Raw genomic sequence first — 22,975 nt, 5'->3', positions numbered from 1 at the left:
CTTAATCCATTGATGTATATCACACCAAAATGTCTCTATCACATTACATGAGAAAAACACATGGTCCGTAGTTTCGACATCATTTTCACAGAATGTACATGTATTAACATCTATACCAAAGCGAAGTCTCAGTAATTCTTTAGAGGGGAAAATGTTGTTCATTACCTTGAAATGTGTTTCTTTCACTTTAGGAGGTATAGGGAGTGTTAGATACATTGTTCTTAGTTTAGTGACTGAAACTTTATCAAATTTTTGTTTGATGTTATTTTTATTTTGGCTGTTGTTGAAGTCTAACACTTCCCCGAGTTGGTTTGTTGGAAAGGAGAATAAAACACCAGGAGTCAGGTCAATTACCGTATCGTATATCCATTTATTACAGAAGCTTTTGGAGACAAGTGTCGCCGCACAATGTCTAAGGATCAACAGTCAAAACATAATTTTTATACTTCTACTATGCCCAAAAAGATAGAGGCGTTAACTTACAAAGCAAGTGTGTCCTTGGCCCAATCCCAGTTCTATTCCTTATAGGATAGCTGCAAGTACCCCCTTGTGGTTTCTGTGTTGTCTGTCCAACTATGTGTGCGTGTCTCTGACCTGTGACCTGTTTCTCACAAAACAGACATACTAAATCTTTCTCTCCCCGGCAACCGCTTGAACAGGGTTTCCTATTCTCCTACTTGCACCTTCCATTTTAGCTCATATTACAAACAATTAATATTTTGCTTCATTGGTTACAACAGCTTATAACAGTTCACTAACTTATACAATCAATACATCTACACTGTTAGGGTAAAGATATTCAATAAAACAATTCCTAATAAAGTGGTTAGTGCATTTTTTATCCAAAACAGAGATTCCTTGAATTGATAGTGGGGCTAATTGTGGATGAATCGGATAATATTCCAAAATGTTTCTTGTTAGAGAAACAAAACCTTGGGGTAGTGCTCTATTTAATTTAGAAAAGTCTGATTTTAAGGGTTTGAAATTATGTTTGATGCAAAATTGTTCAAAATTTAAAAAATGTCCATCGGTATCCATTAAGTCCGCCATGGACCAAATGTTTTTCCCATACCAATCTTCAAAGAACAGAGATCTGTTGCGGTGCAAAATATATCTGTTGTTCCCGAGTATTGATGTGTGGGGTGAGAAGTTATGCACGTATAACATTTTCCAATACAAGAGTATTTGTTTGTGAAACTCTGACAATGATATTGGTAAATTGTTAACACTAAAGTCCGCTCTAAGAAGAAATTCTAATCCTCCATTGTTCTTAAATAAGGTCTTTGGAATACAATACCAGAAGGAGTTGCTGTGTTTGATCCAAGATTTTAACCAATTTATTTTTAAGGTTCCATTAAGGCAGTCAAAATCAATAACTTTTAGACCTCCATCTTTTGTGTCTTTAACCTTATTGCTTTTCTTCATATAATGTGGTCTGTTCCTCCAAATAAAATGTAGGTTGATTTGGTTGATATATTTAATCAATTTGTTTGGAATGGCATTGGAGTAGGCTGGGTAAATACATCTTGACAAACATTCCATCTTAGTTAGGTAAATTCGACCTAGTATTGATATGTCCCTCTGTAGCCATATATTTAGTCTTGACTTGCATTCTTTAATTTTATTTTCTACATTCAGATTCTGGCTCTGTTTTTGGTCTTTGGAGAGGTAGATCCCCAGGTATTTGATTTCTGATTTAATAGGGATATTACAGATATTTTCCAGTGAAGTGTCGTGAACAGCCAGCAATTCACACTTTTTTAAGTTTAATGTTAGACCTGAGGCTTTTGAGAATTTTTCAATTTTGGCAATAGTCGTTGAAATTTGGTATCTATCTTTTAAGAATATTGTTGTATCATCTGCTAGTTGGCTAATTATTATGTCTGTGCCAAACACATTAAGTTTTTTAATATCATTGCAGTTTTAAATTATGGTTGCTAGCATTTCTGTGGCTAAGATGAACAGGTATGGTGAGATGGGGCAACCTTGAGGAATACCCACATTAATCTGGGAGCTTGGGGTGGTACCGCTAGGTAATAGGACACAACTACTAATATCTCGGTATAATCCACCAACCCATTCCCTAAATTTGATTCCAAATCCAAAGTGTTTGAGCGCCGAAAGAATAAATGGATGCTCCACGGAGTCGAATGCTTTATAGAAGTCTAGAAAAAGAAGGAAACCATCATCCTCTATTTGGCTTCTATGATGTCCATTACCAACCTTATATTGTTATGGATTGATCTTCCTTTTAAGAACCCTGATTGTGTATCTGCAATGAGATCTGAAATCCCTGTTTGAAGACGAGAAGCAAAGATGTAAGTTAGGGAGTTTTTCCTAGCCACTGAAATTCAACACTGCTGTTGTTTGCTCCTTGGGGTTTAAGGCCGGGTGTCTCTGTAAAGCACTTTGTGACAACTGCTGTTGTAAAAAGCGCTTTATAAATAAATTTTGATTGATTGATTGATTGAGTTTGTAGTCTGAATTTCTGAGTGTAATGGGTCTTCTGTTAGCTATAATTGTGGGATCTTTCCCAGGTTTTGGAATTGAGATGATAACTCCATGTCTCATTGTTGGTGGAAGCACACATGTTTCTAATATTTCGGTAAAGACTTGTAGCAGCAGGTCTCTTAAATTTACCCAAAAATGTCTGTAAGCATCACCTGTGAGACCGTCGGACCCGGGGGCTTTGTTAAGAGAAAGACGACCAATTACTGCATCAAGTTCTGTATCTGTATCACATGTTTGTTTGAGGCCAATCCTCTATTTTTGGAATAAGTTTTGCTATAACCTTAAAAAAATTCTGACAGTCCACGCTAGAAAATTTTGAGCTAAAGAGCTGGCTATAGAATTTCCAGATTTCTGGAGAGATACATTTTTCATCTGTGACTTCATTATCATCAACCATCAGGGATCTGATGCTATTTTATTCCTGTCTTCTTTTTTCAAGACCACAGAAATACGCAGAATTTTTTTCCCTCTCCTCTATCCATTTAGCTCTGGATCTCACAAAGGCCCCATGGGCCTTACGACTATAAATTTCATCTAATTTAGGTTGGAGGTTTAATATCATTTGTCTATCATCTTCAGTTGGGTTTGGCCTATTGCAGAACATATTCAACTGATTAATAATGATTTTTTGGCAGTAGTCATTATTTTTGAGCAGGCTGGAGTTGAACTTCCAGTATGTGTGTGAGTGAACATTGTTGTCGTTGGGTTTGATCTGTAGTAAAATAACACTATGATCTGTTAGTGGTGCAGCAGACATATCAGAGCTAATATTATAAACTAGCAAATGATTCGGAATTAACCAGTGATCAATTCTGGATTTATAATTGTGGCCTGAGCTAAACCAGGAGTATTTACATATTTCTGGATTTAAATATCTCCAAATATCAACCAAATTTAGTTTTTCGCAAAAGCTTGTGAATATGGTGTTACAGAGTATCTGCAAGGGTATTTATCAAAAAAATCATCATGAACTAGGTTTAGATCTCCACCAATGATGATGTTACCAGCTGAGTGTGTCAATTTGAGATTGTCTAAATGTAAATCAATTTGTTCAAGTAGGTTTCGGTTTTCTCTACTGATATTATAACCATAAATGTTGACCAAGATGAATTTCAGACCATCTATGTTTATAATAAGAATCAGCCAATGACCAAATTCATCTGCTGACCTTGAAGTGCCATGGCTAAAGTAAGCTTCGTCTCCCCATTGTATAGACCAAAATACAACATCATCAACCTTAGAATGTGTTTCCTGCAAAAAAATTATATTTGACTTCTTCCCTTTACAAAATAAAACAAAATGTCATGTCTCTTAAACCCCTTGCATTAACAGAAATTTGAGAAATGTTACTCTTTAAACTGAACATAGAAGAAAAAACTAATAAATAAAATGAATAAACAATAAACAACAATGGATTGCTGAACTAAGCCTTCTCAAAACAACAGTAGAAGTTTCCTATCAGGAATATATAATAGTAACAAAACCTCGAGAATATGTTTTCATTCAAACTTACTCGTTTTCACAATTCAAAAACCCCGGATAGTTGTGTCTATGGTGATACTCTTTGTCCATTAATGAAAGCATGGGGGCCCCGGAACACTGTCTTTAGACCTGCCTTCCTTGCTTGTTCAACTTTCGGCCACACAGCCCTCTGTGCCTCTCTGTCTTCCTTGGTGAGGTCTTCTGAGAAGCGGATGTTGAGATCCTTGCAGACGGGGTGAAGTTTGGTGACCCGCCTGAGTTCGTCCCTGAAGTGGCGTCCTGTGAATTGCATAATAATCTGACGAGGGCGGTTGGTGTTACTCTGCCCCAGTCGATGCCCCGAAACCAGGATGAAATCCATCTTCTCCCTCCACTGTGGCACAATCTTTCCGATGATATCAGAGAGAATTTGTCGTGTGTTTTCATCTTTTCCCTCTTGTAAGCCATTCACTCGCAGGTTCCATCTTCTTTTATAACGCTCCAGCTCCACAGCTCTTTTTCCACTTCTACTGCTCTTTTCACCAGATCTGTGTTCTCCTCTTTTAATTGTTTCACCTGGACGTGCAGTGTTTGGCACTGTTCTTTACAATCTTTGACCTCGGCAGAGTTAAAATCTACTGCTTTCGCGATGTTGGCTATGGTCAGTGTGTTCTGCTTTAGCTCTGCTTTGAAGTCCTGCATCATGTTTTGAAGAGTGCCGATAGCAGCCAGGATCGCAGCGTTAGAGGCGCCCACCTCATGGGCTCCAGCAGTCACGACATCGTCTGGTTTTGACTTTTTCTGTGGTGCTGGTGGTTGGAAGGAGATGTTAAGGTGTTTTTGGTTCCTCTGATATTAGTGTCCATGCTTTCTGGACCACCATAGTCTTGTTCTTGGAGAGCCCTCAGTTTGGCATTAGCTTTTGTGCTAGCCATGTTATGGTTTGCAATATCGTATTCCAGGAGGTGCTCCGGGTCACCCACACGTTATTGAATTATTATAATAAGTTTCTTACAATTTAACATTTGATATTTCCGGGTTTTTGTTGAATTAAAAGTTCATTCCGTTGATTTTTCAAGGCTTTGCTACTCAGAGTTATTCACACTGCGTCCACTCTCTCCGCCATCTTGAGCCCCCCTAGTCTAAGCAGAGATGCCCAGACTTCCCTCTCCCTAGACACTTCCTCCAGCTCTTCCGGGGGGACACCGAGGCGTTCCCAGGCCAGCTGGGAGACATAGTCCCTCCAGCGTGTCCTAGGTCTTCCCCAGGGTCTCCTCCCGGTGGGACGGGCCCGGAACACCTTCCCAGGAAGGTGTTCCGGAGGCATCCGAAACAGATGCCCAAGCCACCCCAGCTCACCCCTCTCGATGTGGAGGAGCAGCGGTTCTACTCTGAGCTCCTCCCGGGTGACCGAGCTTTTCACCCTATCTCTAAGGGATCGCCCAGCCACCCTGCGGAGAAAGCTCATTTCGGCCGCCTGTATCCGGGATCTTGTCCTTTAGGTCATGACCCAAAGCTCATGACCATAGGTGAAAGTAGGAACGTAGATTGACCGGTAAATCGAAAGCTTCGTCTTGCGGCTCAGCTCTTTCTTCAACACGACAGACCGATACATCGACCGCATTACTGCAGAAGCTGCACCGATCTGTCTGTCAATCTCCCATTCCATCCTTCCCTCACTCGTGAACAAGACCCCAAATAGCTGATCTGATTTGACAAAATTACTGGATCAGAACTGGGCTGCCAGTGTTTTTTCAGGATCACTGGTTCAGATCGGATCAGAATTGGACTGGCTGGGTTTGCTCAAAGTGAATGGATCAGATCTGGGTTGCCTGTGAAACTTGTCATCTATTACAGCATAACCTGTATGATGTTTGGATCTGGATGCCATTTACATGACGCTACATGGGCACGTTTCACCGCATAGTTAATTCCTGCATCCAGACCCGCACCACTGTGAAACCGCAAATGGATGAATGGAAAAAGAGGAGAGAAGTCTAATGCCATTCCGTAACTGAGCTATCATCAGGCCAATTATAGTTTATCATGTATAAGCGCCATCCCTGTCTTATCTTCCGATATAGGCAACATCAATGTTCTTGTTGAGCCACATTTCAAATGAGACATAGCCTAATGTACATTCACAGATAATCTTGCAACATTACACACTGGTGTAAAGTGTACAGTGCTGTGATGTTCAGAATAATGAAACATTGTTTATACATACATCCATGTCCTACGTAGGGTTCAGGATCTGGATCTATGTTTAGGAAGATTGCACTCAAAGGTTCTACATGTTTCAAGATCTAAGCTCTGCTTTAGAGGTATACTTTTTAGAAAGTGGCTGATCCACTGCACACCAATGCTAGCTTATGAACTAGGTAAGACCACCTTTACTTTACTTTCATTCAACCCAGAAGTGGAATAAAAGCTTATATGCTTTGTGCCCTTGAATGAATTGAGTCCTGGAGGTTTTGCTTGCGTGTGTCTGATAGGTTGTATATTTGTGCTGTGAAATGTGTGTGTATGTGTATATATATATATATATAAAGAAATATACAATTTGCCTGTATACATAAAGTTAAATGTAAATTCAGTGAAAACAATGATTTCATACCATAGGATAATAAAACAGAAAAAAAGGAAATACTGACAGACTTTGTTTTGATGAAATGGTTAATAAAAGATTCCTCTCAAAGTAGAACGCTGCACAAAAAAAGCTTGTCTTTTGTCTTGTTTTTCAGGAACTATTATATTTGTGGTCCTATACCTAGGACCTATAACACTGACCCAGGGACATTAAATATTGTAGGGATTGTTTCAGATGGTTCTGTATGGACTATTAGAGGAGCAGCCAGTAAATAGGCTTCTAAGCAGTCTGTGTGCAGAAGTGCGCTGTCCTGATGGGTTAATAGTACAGTATGTGCAGTACAATCCTTAACTCTTTGTGTCTATATTCCATTCTTCACAACATTTTCTGCTGTGCTGCTGAGACTCAAAGTTTCTTTAATTCCCGTTCCCTCAATATCTCTTTTCTGCCGACCCTTCCTTAACCCGTAGTCCAGCGATATCCCCTCAAAGAGCCTGGCCATGAAGGCCATTCCGTCCCCTCTGATGTAAGACTTTCCAGCAAACGTGTAGAGAATAGGGTTGGCACAGCTGCTGATGAAGGCCAGAGCAGAGGTCACAGCCCGACTGGGTCTCCATATGTCATTTAGTCTGCAAAGGATGGGATGGAGTTAATGTTGCTGTTACAGTCTTGTTACTGTCATTGTATGTGCAGTGTTTACAATTATATTAAACTTCAGCTAGATGAAGGGGAAATAATATTATGTGTCAGTTGGTAAGCACATGCCTAGCTTTTATGCTGGGTTCTTTAAGCTGCGTAGCCACCACCTAGGAGAGTGAACCATATAGAAAAACAATTTTATTGTAAAATAATCCAATTTATTTATTTAACTGCACATGCTGAATGAACAATGAGACCACACACCTGTATTATGTTGATAATGTGATAGGGTAACCAGAAGATGCCAAATGTTACAACGATAGCCAGGATGAGTTTTTCACTGCGGACATTGCGACGAAACTTGGTCTGTCTGATGCGTCTCACAATGCAGATATAGCTGCTCACTATAAGTCCATAAGGAACCAGGAATCCCACTGTTGTCTCAAAGGTGTACTGGAACACCACCTAAACATGAGAAATTAGGTAACAGTGAACTTCACATGGTCACGGCAGCCTTGTGGAATATAGGCTTATTTAGGAACATGAATGGGCCCGTTATATGGTCTCTAGCAAACATTTAGGATAGTTTACATAAGATGTATGTAACATGAACATGACCTCTTTCCCAGGTTTTCTTAACTAAGAACTCTAACAAAGTAACAGGGCCTGATATATTGGACCCTTGCCTGCTGGTTATTAAAGCCTGCCGCAGCACCGTTCATCTCTGGTGCCCTTTCGGATTTTTAATCTAAGATTAAATACGGTGGTCATTCCTAAAATATGGAAATTTGCACGTGCGTTTGCAAAATAAAAGTGCTGATGCTAGTATCCCCAATAACTATCTCTCTCTAAATTGTCTTGTCTTTCAAAAATATTGGAATTGTTTGTAAATATACAGCAGCATTCTTTAACTGAAACTAATTGAAACCAATTTAAATCTGGTTTTAGACCAGGACACCGTACTATTACAGCGACCACCCTGGAGGTAAAGGATACGGCCAAAGCCTTGGATGAAAATCAAAGTTGAATTCGTCCAAGGCCTTATTTTGTTTATCATCCTGTTTTTCTGGAAATACTGTCTTCCTTTAGAATGGAAATGGGTCCTTTACGGTCTACCATTTATATGAATTATATTTGTTTTTCTGTAAGAAACTGTCAATTTAACAGTGGTCTGAGGAGGAACAAACCACAAACTGGCAACAGGGTGGTGGGTGCCCAAGGCTCATCGATGCGCGAGGGCAACAAAGGCTATCTTTCAGCTGGATAACACGTTCTGCCACACTACATTGTTTGGGAATGGTTTGAGGAACATGATGAAGGCGTTGCCCTGGCCCCCAAATTCCCCAGATCTCAATCCAATTGAGCATCTGTGGGATGTGCTGGACCATGTTGGGGAAGTTTCTGAAGCCTGATGCATTCATACTGATTAAAGGACTTGAGTCCCATTGTTTAGATAGGTAAAGGAATGTGGGGGATCTGGTATTTGCATAGGGGGCATCTATTGTCTGTCCAGATACTGTAAGAACTCTTAGAATTGAAGAGGTAATTTATGGCAGGAAGGATAAGGTGGGGGAAGATAGCATTTGACTTGTGTGATAGAACAAAGGGAATGTGTTTGATTGACATGAGACAGATGGCAGCATCTTACCACACCCCTTTTTCCTATGTGATATATACGGTTGAATGAGCTATATGGAGTTAGAGGCTCCTCAGACAATTATGTTTGTGTAAGCGGTTGACGCGTCTCTCATAATAGTCTCTGTGCATAATAATTAATAAAATAATGCACAAAGAGAACTTTGTCTCTGTGTCCCTTACTCCGAGTGTCGATACATGGAATTACCATCACAACCAACAAGTCCAATCTGTGGCGGCTCCACCTCACAGCCTATAGGACTTGAAGGATCTGCTGTCTTGGTACCACAGGATACCATCAAAGGTCTTGTAGAGTCCATGCCTCTGCATTCTTTTGGCGGCACCAACAGCATTATTAGGCAGGTGGTCATAATGTTTTGGCTCTTCCGTGTACATGCATGTTTCATCTGATATAAAATGTCTGGACTCAGTCTATCATGCAGCACTACGTTTAATTAGCAGTGAAGGCTTTGGCTCACACCACTGTATTTTAATAGACTATTGTTGGTTGGGCCAGACGTTGGTCAATATTTGTTTTTAAGGCCATCCTGCAGAAACATTACATCCTAACAATCGTTCCTTAAATTTGAATTGGAGAAATAGCACCTGTCAAACACACTCACAGAACTGGCTACTGCCTTGGACTCACAGAACTGGCTAGTACTACGGACTCACAGAACTGGCTAGTACTACGGACTCACAGGTCTGGCTAGTACTACGGACTCACAGAATTGGCTAGTACTACGGACTCAAAGGACTGGCTAGTACTAAGGACTCATTCCAAGATGGGTAAAACCTTGTTTACCAACAATGCCCCGCGAATAACTGCATATTTTAACTACATTTATTCAGTATATTTGAACAGAGATACCCGCAAGCACACAGACAGCTCCTAACTCCACACTGTTACTTAATATCAGCTTATCTCACGCACTTACCTCTTGAGTCGTATTGTGATGAGAGTTACAAACCCAGCGTTTCTGGTCTGGGTCTCCTTGTTCGTTCTCCTCCACTGTTCTGTACAACAGAGCAGGGATAGAAATCAAGAACACCAACACCCAGAGCACAGCTATGGCCCGCACTATTATCTTTTTGCTGGCATGGGGTGTCACTCGCGTGGGCCACACCACCGCCACCAGCCTGTGCAGGCTCATCAGCGTGATGAGGAAAATGGAGGCATACATGTTTGTGTTGCACAGATAGAACAGGACTTTGCACATGATGAGACCAAAGTCCCAGTTCCGCCTTGCCAGGTAGACGATGAAGAAGATACTGAGGCACATGAGGACGCCGTCGGCGCAAGCCAGGTTGAGGATGAGGATGGTTGTGACGGAGCGTCTGCGGGCGCGGACCATGATGCTCCAGATGATGAACAGGTTTCCTGGGACACCAAGGAGGAAGACTATGCTCATGATAAGAGCTCCTATGGCTGTGGTGATGGGGTTACTCACGGTCTTGGGATCCGTATAACTGCTGCCGGAGGAGTTGCATGAATTCAAGATATAACTGTCATTGGCCATTGGGAAGATTTTTTTATTCTGAGGGAGAAAATTAACAGAGAAAAACAGAAATGAACAAGACTTTAGGTTATAGTCTGACAGTGGTCCACAGTATGTTTGAGGCAAACTTGAAAATAAATGCCACTGACACAGGCAAGCGAATACTCTGTATACTGTAAAGCCTTGCTAACGTTAAGCTGGAACTGAGGTGGCAGGCTGAAACTTGCCAGATGTTAACACCTCTATCTGAACACATTATTGGCCCAATCATTTTATTTGAATATCCCATACTCGTCTTCCATTGTTCTGAACTTTTGGTTTCTCTTTTTCTGTCAAACAATAGAGAGGAAGGACACCAAATAATGGTTCACTGAAGTATAAATCTTGTCAAACGTAATATTAATTTTAAAAGTTATGAACAGGATTACGTTTTACCCCCACAGCAGTGATTAAAAAAAAAAACAGAACTAACTACACGTATGAACAAACCAACAATGGAGAAGATATGACAAGGGAATGGAATGGAATTGGAAACTGTATGAGAAAAAGATAGAAATGCAGTGTTTGAGAAATTGATTCAAATAAAAAATGTAATTAATAAGATAGATAGAGGTTAAGAAATGAGAGAAAGAATAACAATAAGCAAACAATCAGAATGTTAAGGATAGTGTCTGCATCCGCTCACCTTGTTGTTCAGACCAGACTGGTGATAATGAAGACCTGTGTGTCTGAGTAGGGCATGCAACCATGCAGTGGGATCAGTGATCTATTGGTCTATACGGTGTGTTCCCTTGACTTTTTCTGGCATCTGGAATCCCACTCTCGTTCTCCTAATGTTCTATGTTCTTTAGAGCTGCTTTCCTCAGCTCTGTCCACAATAATGTGACTAAGTTAACTCCCCACACGTTGCAACATGCTATGAATGACGAGAGAGGTGTGTCCTTCCTTCCCTGAGTCTCCAACCTCTCTCTCTCTTTCTCTCTCATTCTACCCTTGTTTATACCTGGTGCTAAAATGCATCATTTGTCCTGACCTGTCTAGATTCTGATTTAGCCCAAATTTTTTGTCAGTGTTCTGTAGAAACAGGATGTGTAAATGTTAATAATTTGTACATCAACTCAGGACAGCACATTTTTATTCCAGTCTGATATGTTTGTCTAAATCCATATGCTGGCCTGAAAAGAGCAGATGCCATTGTCATCTATGCTATATTATTGTGCTGGGGGATATGAGGAATGCACTACTAACTTTTTTCAGTCTCCTCCAGTTTTACATTTTAGGAGGAGATGAGGTCCTGGTCCACACCTGCGGATTACCTGGTTTGGGCGGCCCGATGCTGTCCCTGTCCTTGTCCACCTGGTCATACTTCTGACCTAGTCTAAAATCAAATAGACTCTGGATTTAGCCCAGAGAAATGTATTTATTATTGGACTCTTAATTGGACCAATTGGACTCACCCGGCACAGCCAGAAGAGGACTGGTCACCCCTCTGAGCCTGGGTCCTCTCTAGGTTTCTTCCTAAAATTCGACCTTAGGGAGTTTTTCCTAGCCACTGAAATTCAACACTATTGTTGTTTGCTCCTTGGGGTTTAAGGCCAGGTGTCTCTGTAAAGCACTTTGTGACAACTGCTGTTGTAAAAAGGGCTTTATAAATAAATCTGATTGACTGATCTAATGTTCATAACCATCTATGCACTAGTTAATCTAGTTACAATGCAGACTCAGTGAATAGATACAAACAGATTTTAATATTATGTGTAGACACCACAAAGCTGGATAGTAAAATGGATGGGAATCGTATTCATTAGATCACAAAGTCATGTTTGTCTTCCCTTCTCTTTCTTTTACACAGCCACACAAGTTTGTTTTACTATACTCACAAGGACTTATAAGGGATCACAATTTATTTTAATAAATAAATGTAATGTTTTCTAACCCCTAACCTTAACCATAACTTTAATCCTAACATTTACCCCTTAAACCCCATTATAACCCTAATATTAATCCCAATAGTAAAAAAGAAATGTATTTGACGATCGTCAAAAAGTCACTAGTCATGATTTTCCATGGCTTACGATACTTGTGAGAACATCTGGACGCCAGTAATATAATGGTGCACAGGCACAAACACACACACACACTCCACATCAAACATACACTCAGGGAACCTTTGAAAATGTATCCTAATAAAACAATGTTTGTGTTGATGACACAAACATAGAATTACCACAATATTGATCCACCAAACTGCACAAGTAAAAACAGAGTTTGCCTGTTAAAATACAGGTAAATAAAAATAAGATATAATGTGGACACGTGCTTAAAGAGCTTCGACACCAAGCAAGAATGTTGATTACCTCTGGGGTGGGGCACAAGACTGAAAAAGTACGACAGAAGCGAAAAGGAAACGTTAAGAAGTGAATTAAATGTTATAGGCCTACAGCCTTCATAAACTGGATTTACCCAGATTGCCCATTCCTGATAAATTTCCACAAATTAGTACTTTGATCAATATAAATGATAAATGTTCCCGTGCCATCTTTTTTTTAGATCTAATCTGATCTGTTTAAAATGTAAGCTAATCTGTTTAAAAATAACAAATAAGGAAACAAATCAGAGTACTGCTAATCAGGCAACATCTTTTAGATACATTTCGGGGTGTTTTTCTTCTTTTTTTGAGGTTTAGACAGCACTGAATTCATTTTCTATTATGATAGTGGTTGGGTCCACACATCTGACACAATCAAATGTTTGGATTTGGTCGGGTACAGACCAGCACTGAGTTCTAAGTAAATTTGGAACAAACATCTATGGGGGATGCATCCGTCATATGAATAATTTTTTTAAACTAACAAATGTAACATATATGGCTACTCCGGTTGGGTTTATGACAAATTCGGATCTTGGACCAAATAGCTGATCTGATTTGACAAAATTACTGAATCAGAATTGGGCTGCCAGTGTTTTTTCAGGATCACTGGTTCAGAACGGATCAGAATTGGACTGCCTGGGTTTGCTCAAAATGAATGGATCAGATGTGGGTTGCCTGTGAAACTTGTCAACTATTACAACATAACCTGTATGATGTTTGAATCTGGATGCCATTTACATGAGGCTACATGGGCACGTTTCACCGTGTAGTTAATTCCTGCATCCAGACCCGCACCACTGTGAAACCGCAAATGGATGAATGGAAAAAGAGTAGAGAAGTCTAATGCCATTCCGTAACTGAGCTATCATCAGGCCAATTATATTTTATCATGTATAAGCGCCGTACCTGTCTTATCTTCCGATATAGGCAACATCAATGTTCTTGTTGAGCCACATTTCAAATGAGACATAGCCTAATGTACATTCACAGATAATCTTGCAACATTGCACACTGGTGTAAAGTGTACAGTGCTGTGATGTTCAGAATAATTAAACATAGCTTACATAAATCCTTGTCCTACTAGGTTACCATGGCATACTCCTCTTTATGGGAATGTCATGGAATGACTGTTCCCACCTTTCACCACATGGTGGCAACATATCCACGTTCTTCTATCCTCTGTGTATGAACTTGACATCCGACTGCAACTGAAACCCAGCCTAAGGATTTGACATCCTGCTGATTTGTAACACTATTTTGCCTCCAAAATAAACTCCTACTGATTAAACTCCAATGAGCATTCGTTTTACTTGTTTCAAAAACTCTGAAATAGCCCAATTCAGAGTCTAAGTAATTAGCTACTGTAGCCTAAGTATTGTGCCGTCGTTAGCCACTGCTCAACCTTGATTGCGAGTTAATATTTATCAGATGTAATCATCTTCATTTGGATAAAAAGATACCTGCATGACCAAGAATGTGGACTGTAGAAAGTAAGACAGAAGGCCTCTACCTTCAGTAAAACATAATGATTGTGAGAACATAAGTTGAGGAGGGGACAAGACGGGGGAGGAGGGGAGTTTGGGGGAAGGAGCTAGAAAAAGAGGGAGGGAGAGCATGTTTATTTAAGTTTTTTGTCTCGTCTCAGACAGAGTGCAGACTACAGAGGATAATAAGAAACAGATCTTGCAAAGGAGGGTGGGAGGGAGAGAGGGAGAGAGAGAGAGAAAGACAGAGAGAGCAGGAGGAGGGACATGCAGTTTGGATAAGAAAAAGAGGGGAGAGGGGTACTGGGAGGAGTAAAGGAGGAGTAAAGGAGGATGATAGAAAAGAGAGGGGGAGAAGAGTACTGGGAGGAGAAAGGGAGGATGACAGAAATTAGAGGGGGAGGGGGGTCTGTCATGTGAAAAACCACAGGAAACAGCTAGGAATCATCATGTTCTGAGTGACAGGAAAGCATCATGGTCTTCCTTGTGACAGAGAGCACTGGGACATACAGTGAGGCCACAGCAGGGAGGGACAGCCCACCAGCCCAACATCTGGCTCAGAACAGTCACTTCATTAGGCTACTTTCATCACACTCCAGTTGATGACATGTACAACGTTTGGTGATGGTGAGGGAAGTTAAACAGAACACCTTTGAAAAAATAAGGAATGCAGGCTATACAATAATCGCAATGCTTAATGAGAAATCCGTTATTTATAAGAACTGTGTAAAAAGTCAATGAGAATACTCCTCAGCTTATGGTCATAGGCAGAGGGCGAGGGGGGGGGGGTCTCCTTGACTGACAACCCAAATGTCCTATGGCGCTCAAGTAACGGTCCGACTGGGCTGGGAAACCCACCTAAAGGCAATTAAGGGTAAAGGACGACAAAAATATTTGATAAACTTTTTTCTGGTCGATTAGAGGAAAGGATGGCCATAGAACATTAGAATGAAAGACTGATCGCCCGTGATAGAATAGACAGATAGCGGTCCGATGTTTCACGGACTTAACCCCCCTTCAGCGATATACTCTACGCATGAACTCTGTCTTCTTCCAAACTTCGAATGAAATAGATTTAGCAGTGATATTGGGCTTCTCATCCATCCAAAAAAGGTGGCTAATCGACGAAAGACATTGGGAAAAGTTGCAGAGAGAGTATAAGAACAAAAAACGACCACTATCCGGACAAGACCAACTTGCGCAAAATGTGAGACATACCCTTTCACTTATTTTCTGAAGACGTCGATGGATCGAGTGCATTAATTATTGTCAGAAAAACACTTTGGTAGGTCTCGGTCTTTTTAAACGAGAAGTTCTCTTCATTAGTCTCTCGAACCCCTTTCGCTGGCTGCGGGGATGGGGGCCGCGCCGGGCTCGGGCTGGGAGGAGGGGGAATTCGAGTTCAAGTTGGTTTTTGAGGAGGACCCGCCGCGCCAACTCCGGGGCCCATCCCCGCTGCGCAACGCCGACCAGGAGCACAACATCGCGGGAGAGAGGACAGTGAGCGCCCTGTCGCTCCCGGAACCGATTAATACTGGTCTGACCCTTTTCTTGGATAGTGTGTGTGACAATGATGTGTACACATCATTGGCGCGTGAATGTGTGTGACAGTGAGACAGGGTGACAGAGAATGACAGATAGGTATGAGCCCGGCCAATAATCTCCAATGTAGACACCTAATCCGCGTTGTGTCTCTTTGGTGTGATAGGAATAATATAGTTGACTTGATCTGAATTTTTAAATATTTTGTGTGTGTGTTTTAATGGTCAAATAATGTGTTCCCTCTCTCTACCTGGGTATGGATACATTTCATGTCTAGGTCCATTATATGTGCATTGTGTACTTGTCTGTGCTTTGGGAATGTGTTTATGTGTATGGAGTTTGTATGTTATGTGAACTGCTCTGGATGCTGTGTATTGCATGCTAGTGTGTGCCTGCATGTTGTGTACGTGTGTGTGTGTGTGTGTGTGTGTGTGTGTGTGTGTAAGGGCAGAACTCCATGTGGTTTTAATCAGAAGTGCGTGTGAGTGAAGTTAACAGCTGCCATCTGGATGGAACCTCAATCTCTGTTTACTGAGCATGCACCACATATAGGCCTACACACCTCCCTCCATCCTCCTTCCTTTTCTCTCCCTCTCCCCCTCTTCTCCTTTCCCATTCCAGCTTTCATACACACCCTCTCACCCACCCACGCACCTTTCTCCCGCCCCCACTGGCATACAACAGTGATACCACACCCTACCCTCAAACGTACTACAAGTTACCACAGTATTTACAGTACCTCATAATGGCTGCCTTAGGCTGGTCGGTTGGCCTACTGTCTACTGCGCCATCCCACCATTGCCGGGCGACGTTTGGTGTAATGTGCTGTTGAAACATAAATGTGAGGCAGTGTCTTACCTATTTGATGACCAAACCAGAGCACTGCCCAGATTCTTCCTCAAACAACAGATTCAGAGTCTGATTTGGATGGCGGAGAGAATCGTTCAATTTAATGTCTTCTGGCTCTGCGCCTTCTGACCTCTGTAGGCTTGCCATGCTAAACAATGCCGAGAGACCCCTGACACCTTTCCAACTTTTTTGTTTGGTCACAGACAGCCATTTGGCTGCCACTCACGTAGGTCAGTCAATTGGCATCCCTACCCCACCTTGTTCTTCAGCTACACAACGAGCTGGGATGCATTCTCCGCCCCCCAGACGTGCCTTGGTGAGGGAATTCAGCGGGACTTATGAGAGTCTTCCAGCGCGATCTGTCCAGGTGAGCGTTGATGACCAGTAGTTCCTTTGGGACAGTCTCTCTGTGTCATCAGGCAGAAATGATGCCGTGAGTCACCCAGGTCTGTCCGGCCTGGTCCCTACATCTGTTGTTAACGTTCTCATCTGTCTGTCTCTCTACCTCTACCTGTCTGTCTCTCTACCTCTACCTGCCTGTCTGTCTCTCCCAGGTGTCAGAGTCCCGTGTCTTGGAGTGCCCTAGCATCCAGATCACAACTATCTCCCCAGAGGACGACTCTGCTCCGGCGGGGGGTAACTACTGGGACACAGGGGGTGGATGGGACAGGGAGCGCCTCTACCTCCCCCTACTGGACCCGTTCTGCTACCGTGAGGGTGGCACCAGCGCTGGATCCCTCAGTCCAAGCCCGGCGTCCAGCCCCTCTTCTCGAGGCTGGCTCAGTCCTGCGTCCAGCTGTGATTCGCTGCTAGTGGAGGAGGAGGAGCTCAGTGATGCCACCGCTCACTTCTGCCTGTTGCCCTCCTCACGGCCAACCTCCCCAGGTGGTAAGAAGCGCAGAAACTCCCCCTTGGCTTCCCCTTGCACCTCCCGCAGGAGCAGCTGCTCTGAGGACCACTCCTGTACCTCAGATGGAGGGGACTCCATCTCTCAGTCACAGGGTATCAACAGCAGCTTTGAGCTGAGCATCCCACAGAAGACCAGGAAAACTTCACTGGAGCAGGTTAGTTTGTGGATTGCAGGGCTTAGGTTCCATAGTTTGTCTCAAGGTTAATCCAGAAAAGTCCTGGTTTGTGTGCTACAGGTCTCCCCCAGGGATGTGGAGCAAGAGCAGTTTCCAGCCCATAGTTCACACTGCCCACAGCCAGAGCCACTGCAGCAGAGGAGAGAGCCCCCCTCCATGGGCATGGACTACCTGTCTGTGCCCCCAGCTCTGGGCTGGGGAAGGACCAGAGCCAGTGGCCACAGCCCTCTGTTCAGGTTACACAGTGTTTGTACGGTACCTTTTTTGGGTGTATTGTGTTGTCATTTCGTGTGGGTAGCCAGGACGGCCAGGATGACCACAGCCCTGACAACAATGAAAGCTCCAATGTTCTTTCTTTCATTTATTGTTCTTTTTTATTGCAAAAATGTTTTTTTTTTTTTTTTACATTCACCCGTTTTCTCACCTATATCCCATCCCAGTCTAACTAACTTCCTAAATGCACTGTATACCTCCAGCTCAATTCTCATTGGTCCACAGAGATCAGTCCATCTCCCAGTATGTTCTGTATGACACAAAAGCAAGACTATGTTCCCTCCCGGACGGTGGTCCCCCCCAGGGCCATCAAAGGCCTGCTGGTCCAATCACACCCTGAAATGATGGTCAATTGTTCTTCCAGATCCAATGCTCTGCCACCACTTGATTGGCCTCTGCCGACTCAGTTTGACCCATATGAGCTGCGTATCGAGGTGCAGCCACGCCCACACCACCGTGCCCACTATGAGACGGAGGGAAGCAGGGGGGCCGTCAAGGCATCGCCGGGGGGACATCCGGTTGTTAAGGTACATTTCATTGATTGAAAGGTTTGATTCGTTTAAATTACGGAAACAAACACGTAGTAGGATTTGCTTTGAACAACAAACTGTCTTTTTGTCTCCCTCAGCTCACTGGGTACACGGAGAGACAGCCACTCTCTCTGCAGGTGTTTGTGGGAACAGCTGATGACAGGTCAATCCGGCCACATCCATTCTATCAGATACACAGGTTGGCCACCATGTAACAACCCTACAGTCCTTCTAGGATTTTATCGGCTACATCAGAATTTGTTTTCTTTACACTTGTAAGTGTTTTTTTTCTGATCCTTAGGGTGACAGGAAAGATGGTGGGCACTGCCAGTCAGGAGAGTGTCCAGGCTGGCACTAAAATACTGGACATCCCCCTCAACCCAGAGACCAACATGACCGCCCTGTGAGTGAATACTAGACAGAGAGAATAGAGAATGCATTTGAGTTTGATTGGGGTTACAGAGTAGGCAGACAGACCAGCTACTATCTTGCACTTTTATTTTAAGGTAACCGGATGTAACTTTTATTTTAAGGTAACCCCGATTTTGGTGACCTGTCTCCGGCCAGTGCGGTCCCTGAAAATGTCCCTGATTAGCCCACAGAAAGAAAAAAGCAAGTCGACACTGAAGTAAAATTGAAGCAGATATTTAAATAATCAAACGCTGTGTCCAATCAGATTTGCATGTAACAACTGTCTTTCCTTGTACTTTTCTCTCATGGACAGATTGCGTCAAACGTAAATGCTACCGTAGATCTGTCACTAAACAAGGGTGCGTTAATTGTCAAGCAGCATTCGTTCCGGTGGTTTGGAGAAATCACGATTTTGTGCGTTTACATCTTTCGGTTTTCGTTATACAAGGAGAATTTGGCCCATACATCTGATTTTTTTTTAAGAGAGAGTGGAGTAGCTTTTGATTCCAGTTCTAATCACCCAGAATTTAGTCGATCATCAGAACAATTTCCAGAGACTTAAGTTATGGGTTAACCAAAATTAACCCTGCATCAAACTATTAAATGAGAATGTTTGATTGTCTCTGCGTGCTGAATATAACAGTCTTTTGGTCTCTCAGCATTGACTGTGCTGGCATTCTGAAGCTGAGGAACTCGGACATCGAGCTGAGGAAAGGAGAGACAGATGTAGGGAGGAAGAACACGCGTGTGCGCTTGGTGTTTCGTACTCACCTTCCTTTGGCCCCTCCTGTGGCTCAACCTGGACGTGTACTGGTCCTGCAGGTGGCATCGTTGCCTATAGAGTGCTGTGAGTGGCCTGTGTATCCCAATGGTCTTCCACTGTCCAGGCAATTTCTTTCAGTTTTCTAGTTGGAAAAAGTATTATATTTCTCAATATCCTAGCTAATCATCATCTATCTTCTGTCCTCTTTCACCCTATTGCTCCTCGTCATCTGTCGCATCTCTCTCTTCCTCGGTTTCCATTGCATCTCTTTTTCTTTCTTCTTCTTTCTGTCTCTCACTCTTTTCCTCTTTCTCTCTCTTCTACTCTGTCTCTCTATCATTCTTTCTCTTTTATTCTTTCTCTGTTGGTCTTTTTCTGTCTCCTTTCAGCACAGCGCTCTGCTCAGGAGTTGCCCATAGTGGAGTCGGTCAGTCTCACGTCCTGCTCTGTGGAAGGAGGGGAGGAGCTTCTGTTGGGCGGCTCTAACTTCCTTCCAGTGTCCAGGGTGCTTTTTATGGAAAGAGGGACAGGTATTGACCTATGTGGGAGTTTTCTACTTCAATTTCTGGACATTTAAGTTGTAGCGTCCTTTGACCTCCTAAGACCTGAGCTCTGATAATGTATGCATATTTAATTTCTCTTAGCTATTTAGGATTGGTGGACCTGATAAGTATAATATCTAAGCATGACATCTGTCCTCTAATAAGGACAACAGGTTTAAGTTAAGCAGAATGAAGTACATGGTGCAGGATGCCTAAAACATATTGTCCTCATTCGGACACAGGGCCTTAGGAGGTTAAAATAAGGTACCCTTGATCTCCTCATTTAACAGATGGAAAGCTACAGTGGGAAGAAGAGGCGCATGTCGACCGGGACAACAGTAGCGAGGTAAACAGCATGTTTCTGCATGTACATGTATTTCAGAGTGTGCAAGAATTTGCATTCCTGGATGTGCAATTGTTCATTGTTAATGTCATCTTCCAGTGCTTGCTGTGTGTGCGAGTTCCAGCCTACAGCGACCTCTCAGTGACCCGCCCAGTGTCCGTGTGCCTTTATGTCTCCAACGGGAAAAGGAAAAGGAGCAGCACTCACTGTTTCAAGTACCTGCCTGGTGAGTCTCACCTCGCCCATCTTTCAGGCTGAAAGGGTCTTGGTTGGTTTTAACAAAGGTCTCGATGGTACGTGGTCCGAGATGAGATCACTGGCTGTCGAAAATGCATTTCCACTTATCCTCTACCCAACTCTCTCACCCTCAGTGATGTTCAAAGAAGAGGACCCTCTGTTGTCACGTCCCTCTGCTTTGGCCCCGGAGGGGGTGACGATCTGCTCCATGGGTGGGCCCAGCAGGGGGGACAGGGATCCTGCTGTTGATGAGAGAGGCCTTGCCTTCCACCTGCCTCCCTACCCTTCAGCCTATTCTCCCCCTTACCCAGGGCAGGGCTACCAGGAGGAGTACTCCCACAAGCCTGAAGCTGCTGAGGAGAACCGAGGTTCTCTTTCGGAGAGACAACCCAGCTTTGAGAACTTGGAGCTTGGTTTCACTGAGCTGCTGCCTCCCTTATACCCTAGAGTCTCTCAGCCTCCCTCTCCTTCACCGTGGCTGGACTCCCCATACCTGTCCTCCTCCCCCTCTCCATCCCACTCCTCCTCTCTGAGCCCCTTCCCTGCCAGTAGCCCCATCTCGTCCTCTCCTCTCCCCCCCATGACTACCTCCCCCTACCCTCACTGTACTTACCCTCAGGAGGTGTGCCCGTCCCCTCCCTCCAACCCCAGCCCATATCAGGACTTCTATCCACCACCATACTCCCACTATGAGGTGTGGGACCACCAGGGCAGGGGACCTGGGGAAAGGGAAACGCCATCTAAGATACAGGAGAGCCCCCTGGGATATGCCAGGTCATCTATTCACCACATAACATTAGAAGAAGGTGAGATTTTTGAATATGGGAAGTGTCACTTCGTGTTGATCTCCACTCCTACAAAAATGATGTTTGTTGATACCGATTGATTTATATAAAACATGCTTGTGTCTTTTTGTCCACAGTGAATGAGTTCATAGGGGAAGATATCAGGTCATTCCAACCGAGCACACAGATGGACAGCCAGCCAGGATGACAAGCTCAGATTAATTCTGTCAGCATAGTATGTGGTTATAGTATGAAGTGCATTATTGATATAATATCACACCTTTTCCTATGCACTTAGTTTATGATGTATTGCTCAAACGTGACAATACCCAATGGGGATTAAATACAAGGGCACAGTTGTAAGTATGATTGCAGTTAGCTGTTACAGTTTATATAAGGGAGACTAATGTTTTTAACCTGTTTTCAATATAAATTATACAAGTAAATATGTGTTTGCAAATTATAATTTGTTTTGTGCTTCATCTCCTCATAATCTAGTGTCTAACTCTGAATAAGTTGGTCCAGGTATTTTTTACGGTCTAAAGCCAGGGCAGAGTGATTGAATTAATGCATACGGGAAAGTATGCAGGAAGTGCATGATGTCAGACATGGTTGAAGACAGAACCTGCATTCCAGGTACATCCCTGCCCTCCAGGGCCAGTGGGTTTAGGCGTTGTGTTGTCATGAACTTGCCCTCTGGAACCTTCTGGTTTATCCTGATGATGTCTCTGTGAGAATCTGCGGTGTAGGCCCTTTCCCTGTCCACTCACCTTGCAATAACAGCCGGGCCTCAGACAGACCCCACTTACACAGGACTTGGGTACTGTGGAACATCCCCGGATGGTTGAGGCAAAGTATTGACTCCTTTATTATGTCACTTCTTGGTCTCACTTGTTCAGCTGTAGGTCTGGAAAGCTGTGTTTAGAACCATCGTGAGATGACAATAATCTAAAAACAGAGGAAAGGAAAAAAATTGCAGAAGTAACCGCGTGTAATAACATAAATGGACTCTTCCATTATAGTGGATTTCTTTAGCAACAGTGCCTCCTGGTGACTGTAGAGAAAGAAATGGGTGAACAACTGAAAGAGAATCTTGATTTTAGACACTACCTCAAGATTTTTATCTGGTCTAGGACTATGGTGTGTTCACAGTCTCCACTGTGTTGACTGCAGATGGGACAATTACATTTAATAAAATGAAATCTGATATTGTGGTAGGAGTGCTACATCGCTGATCAATGACCGCTCTGGTTTCATGTCTGAACTGGCTGTGCTAGTATATATTTAAGTGGTGGTATAGAATATCAGATACACTTTGCCAAATCAGATCTGTTCTTAGAACCTGCAACTTACTCTCACCTTCCAGTTTCTCTGTTAGTGTAGAGACCGTTTTTGAAACACCACCCCAAAGCAACAGGTCTGAAC

At 43.0% G+C, this 22,975-nt stretch overlaps 2 protein-coding genes across 2 annotated transcripts; one reads left to right on the top strand and one right to left on the bottom strand.

Moving 5' to 3' along the window:
* Positions 1-5,637: 5,637 nt before the first annotated feature.
* On the bottom strand, positions 5,638-11,210 carry ltb4r2b (leukotriene B4 receptor 2b). The gene is made up of 5 exons (XM_029119174.2): positions 11,021-11,210; positions 9,775-10,374; positions 7,466-7,666; positions 7,328-7,368; positions 5,638-7,191 (listed from the first exon to the last, which is right to left on the bottom strand). Exons 2-5 carry the CDS (start codon positions 10,354-10,356, stop codon positions 6,924-6,926), a joined length of 1,092 nt encoding a protein of 363 aa, XP_028975007.2. The 5' UTR covers positions 10,357-10,374; positions 11,021-11,210; the 3' UTR covers positions 5,638-6,923.
* A 3,807-nt stretch (positions 11,211-15,017) lies between these two features.
* nfatc4 (nuclear factor of activated T cells 4) lies at positions 15,018-22,006 on the top strand. Its single transcript, XM_010889738.3, has 13 exons — positions 15,018-15,727; positions 16,785-16,948; positions 17,136-17,645; positions 17,727-17,902; positions 18,304-18,466; positions 18,568-18,668; positions 18,771-18,872; positions 19,540-19,727; positions 20,033-20,173; positions 20,476-20,531; positions 20,628-20,754; positions 20,900-21,571; positions 21,688-22,006. Exons 1-13 carry the CDS (start codon positions 15,547-15,549, stop codon positions 21,756-21,758), a joined length of 2,652 nt encoding a protein of 883 aa, XP_010888040.2. The 5' UTR covers positions 15,018-15,546; the 3' UTR covers positions 21,759-22,006.
* Positions 22,007-22,975: the final 969 nt, after the last annotated feature.

This window comes from Esox lucius, chromosome 3, assembly GCF_011004845.1.
Source record: "Esox lucius isolate fEsoLuc1 chromosome 3, fEsoLuc1.pri, whole genome shotgun sequence".
Taxonomy (NCBI): domain Eukaryota; kingdom Metazoa; phylum Chordata; class Actinopteri; order Esociformes; family Esocidae; genus Esox; species Esox lucius.
The sequence above is the reverse complement of the archived record's forward strand: the minus strand, read 5'-3'. Positions and strand labels throughout refer to the sequence as shown.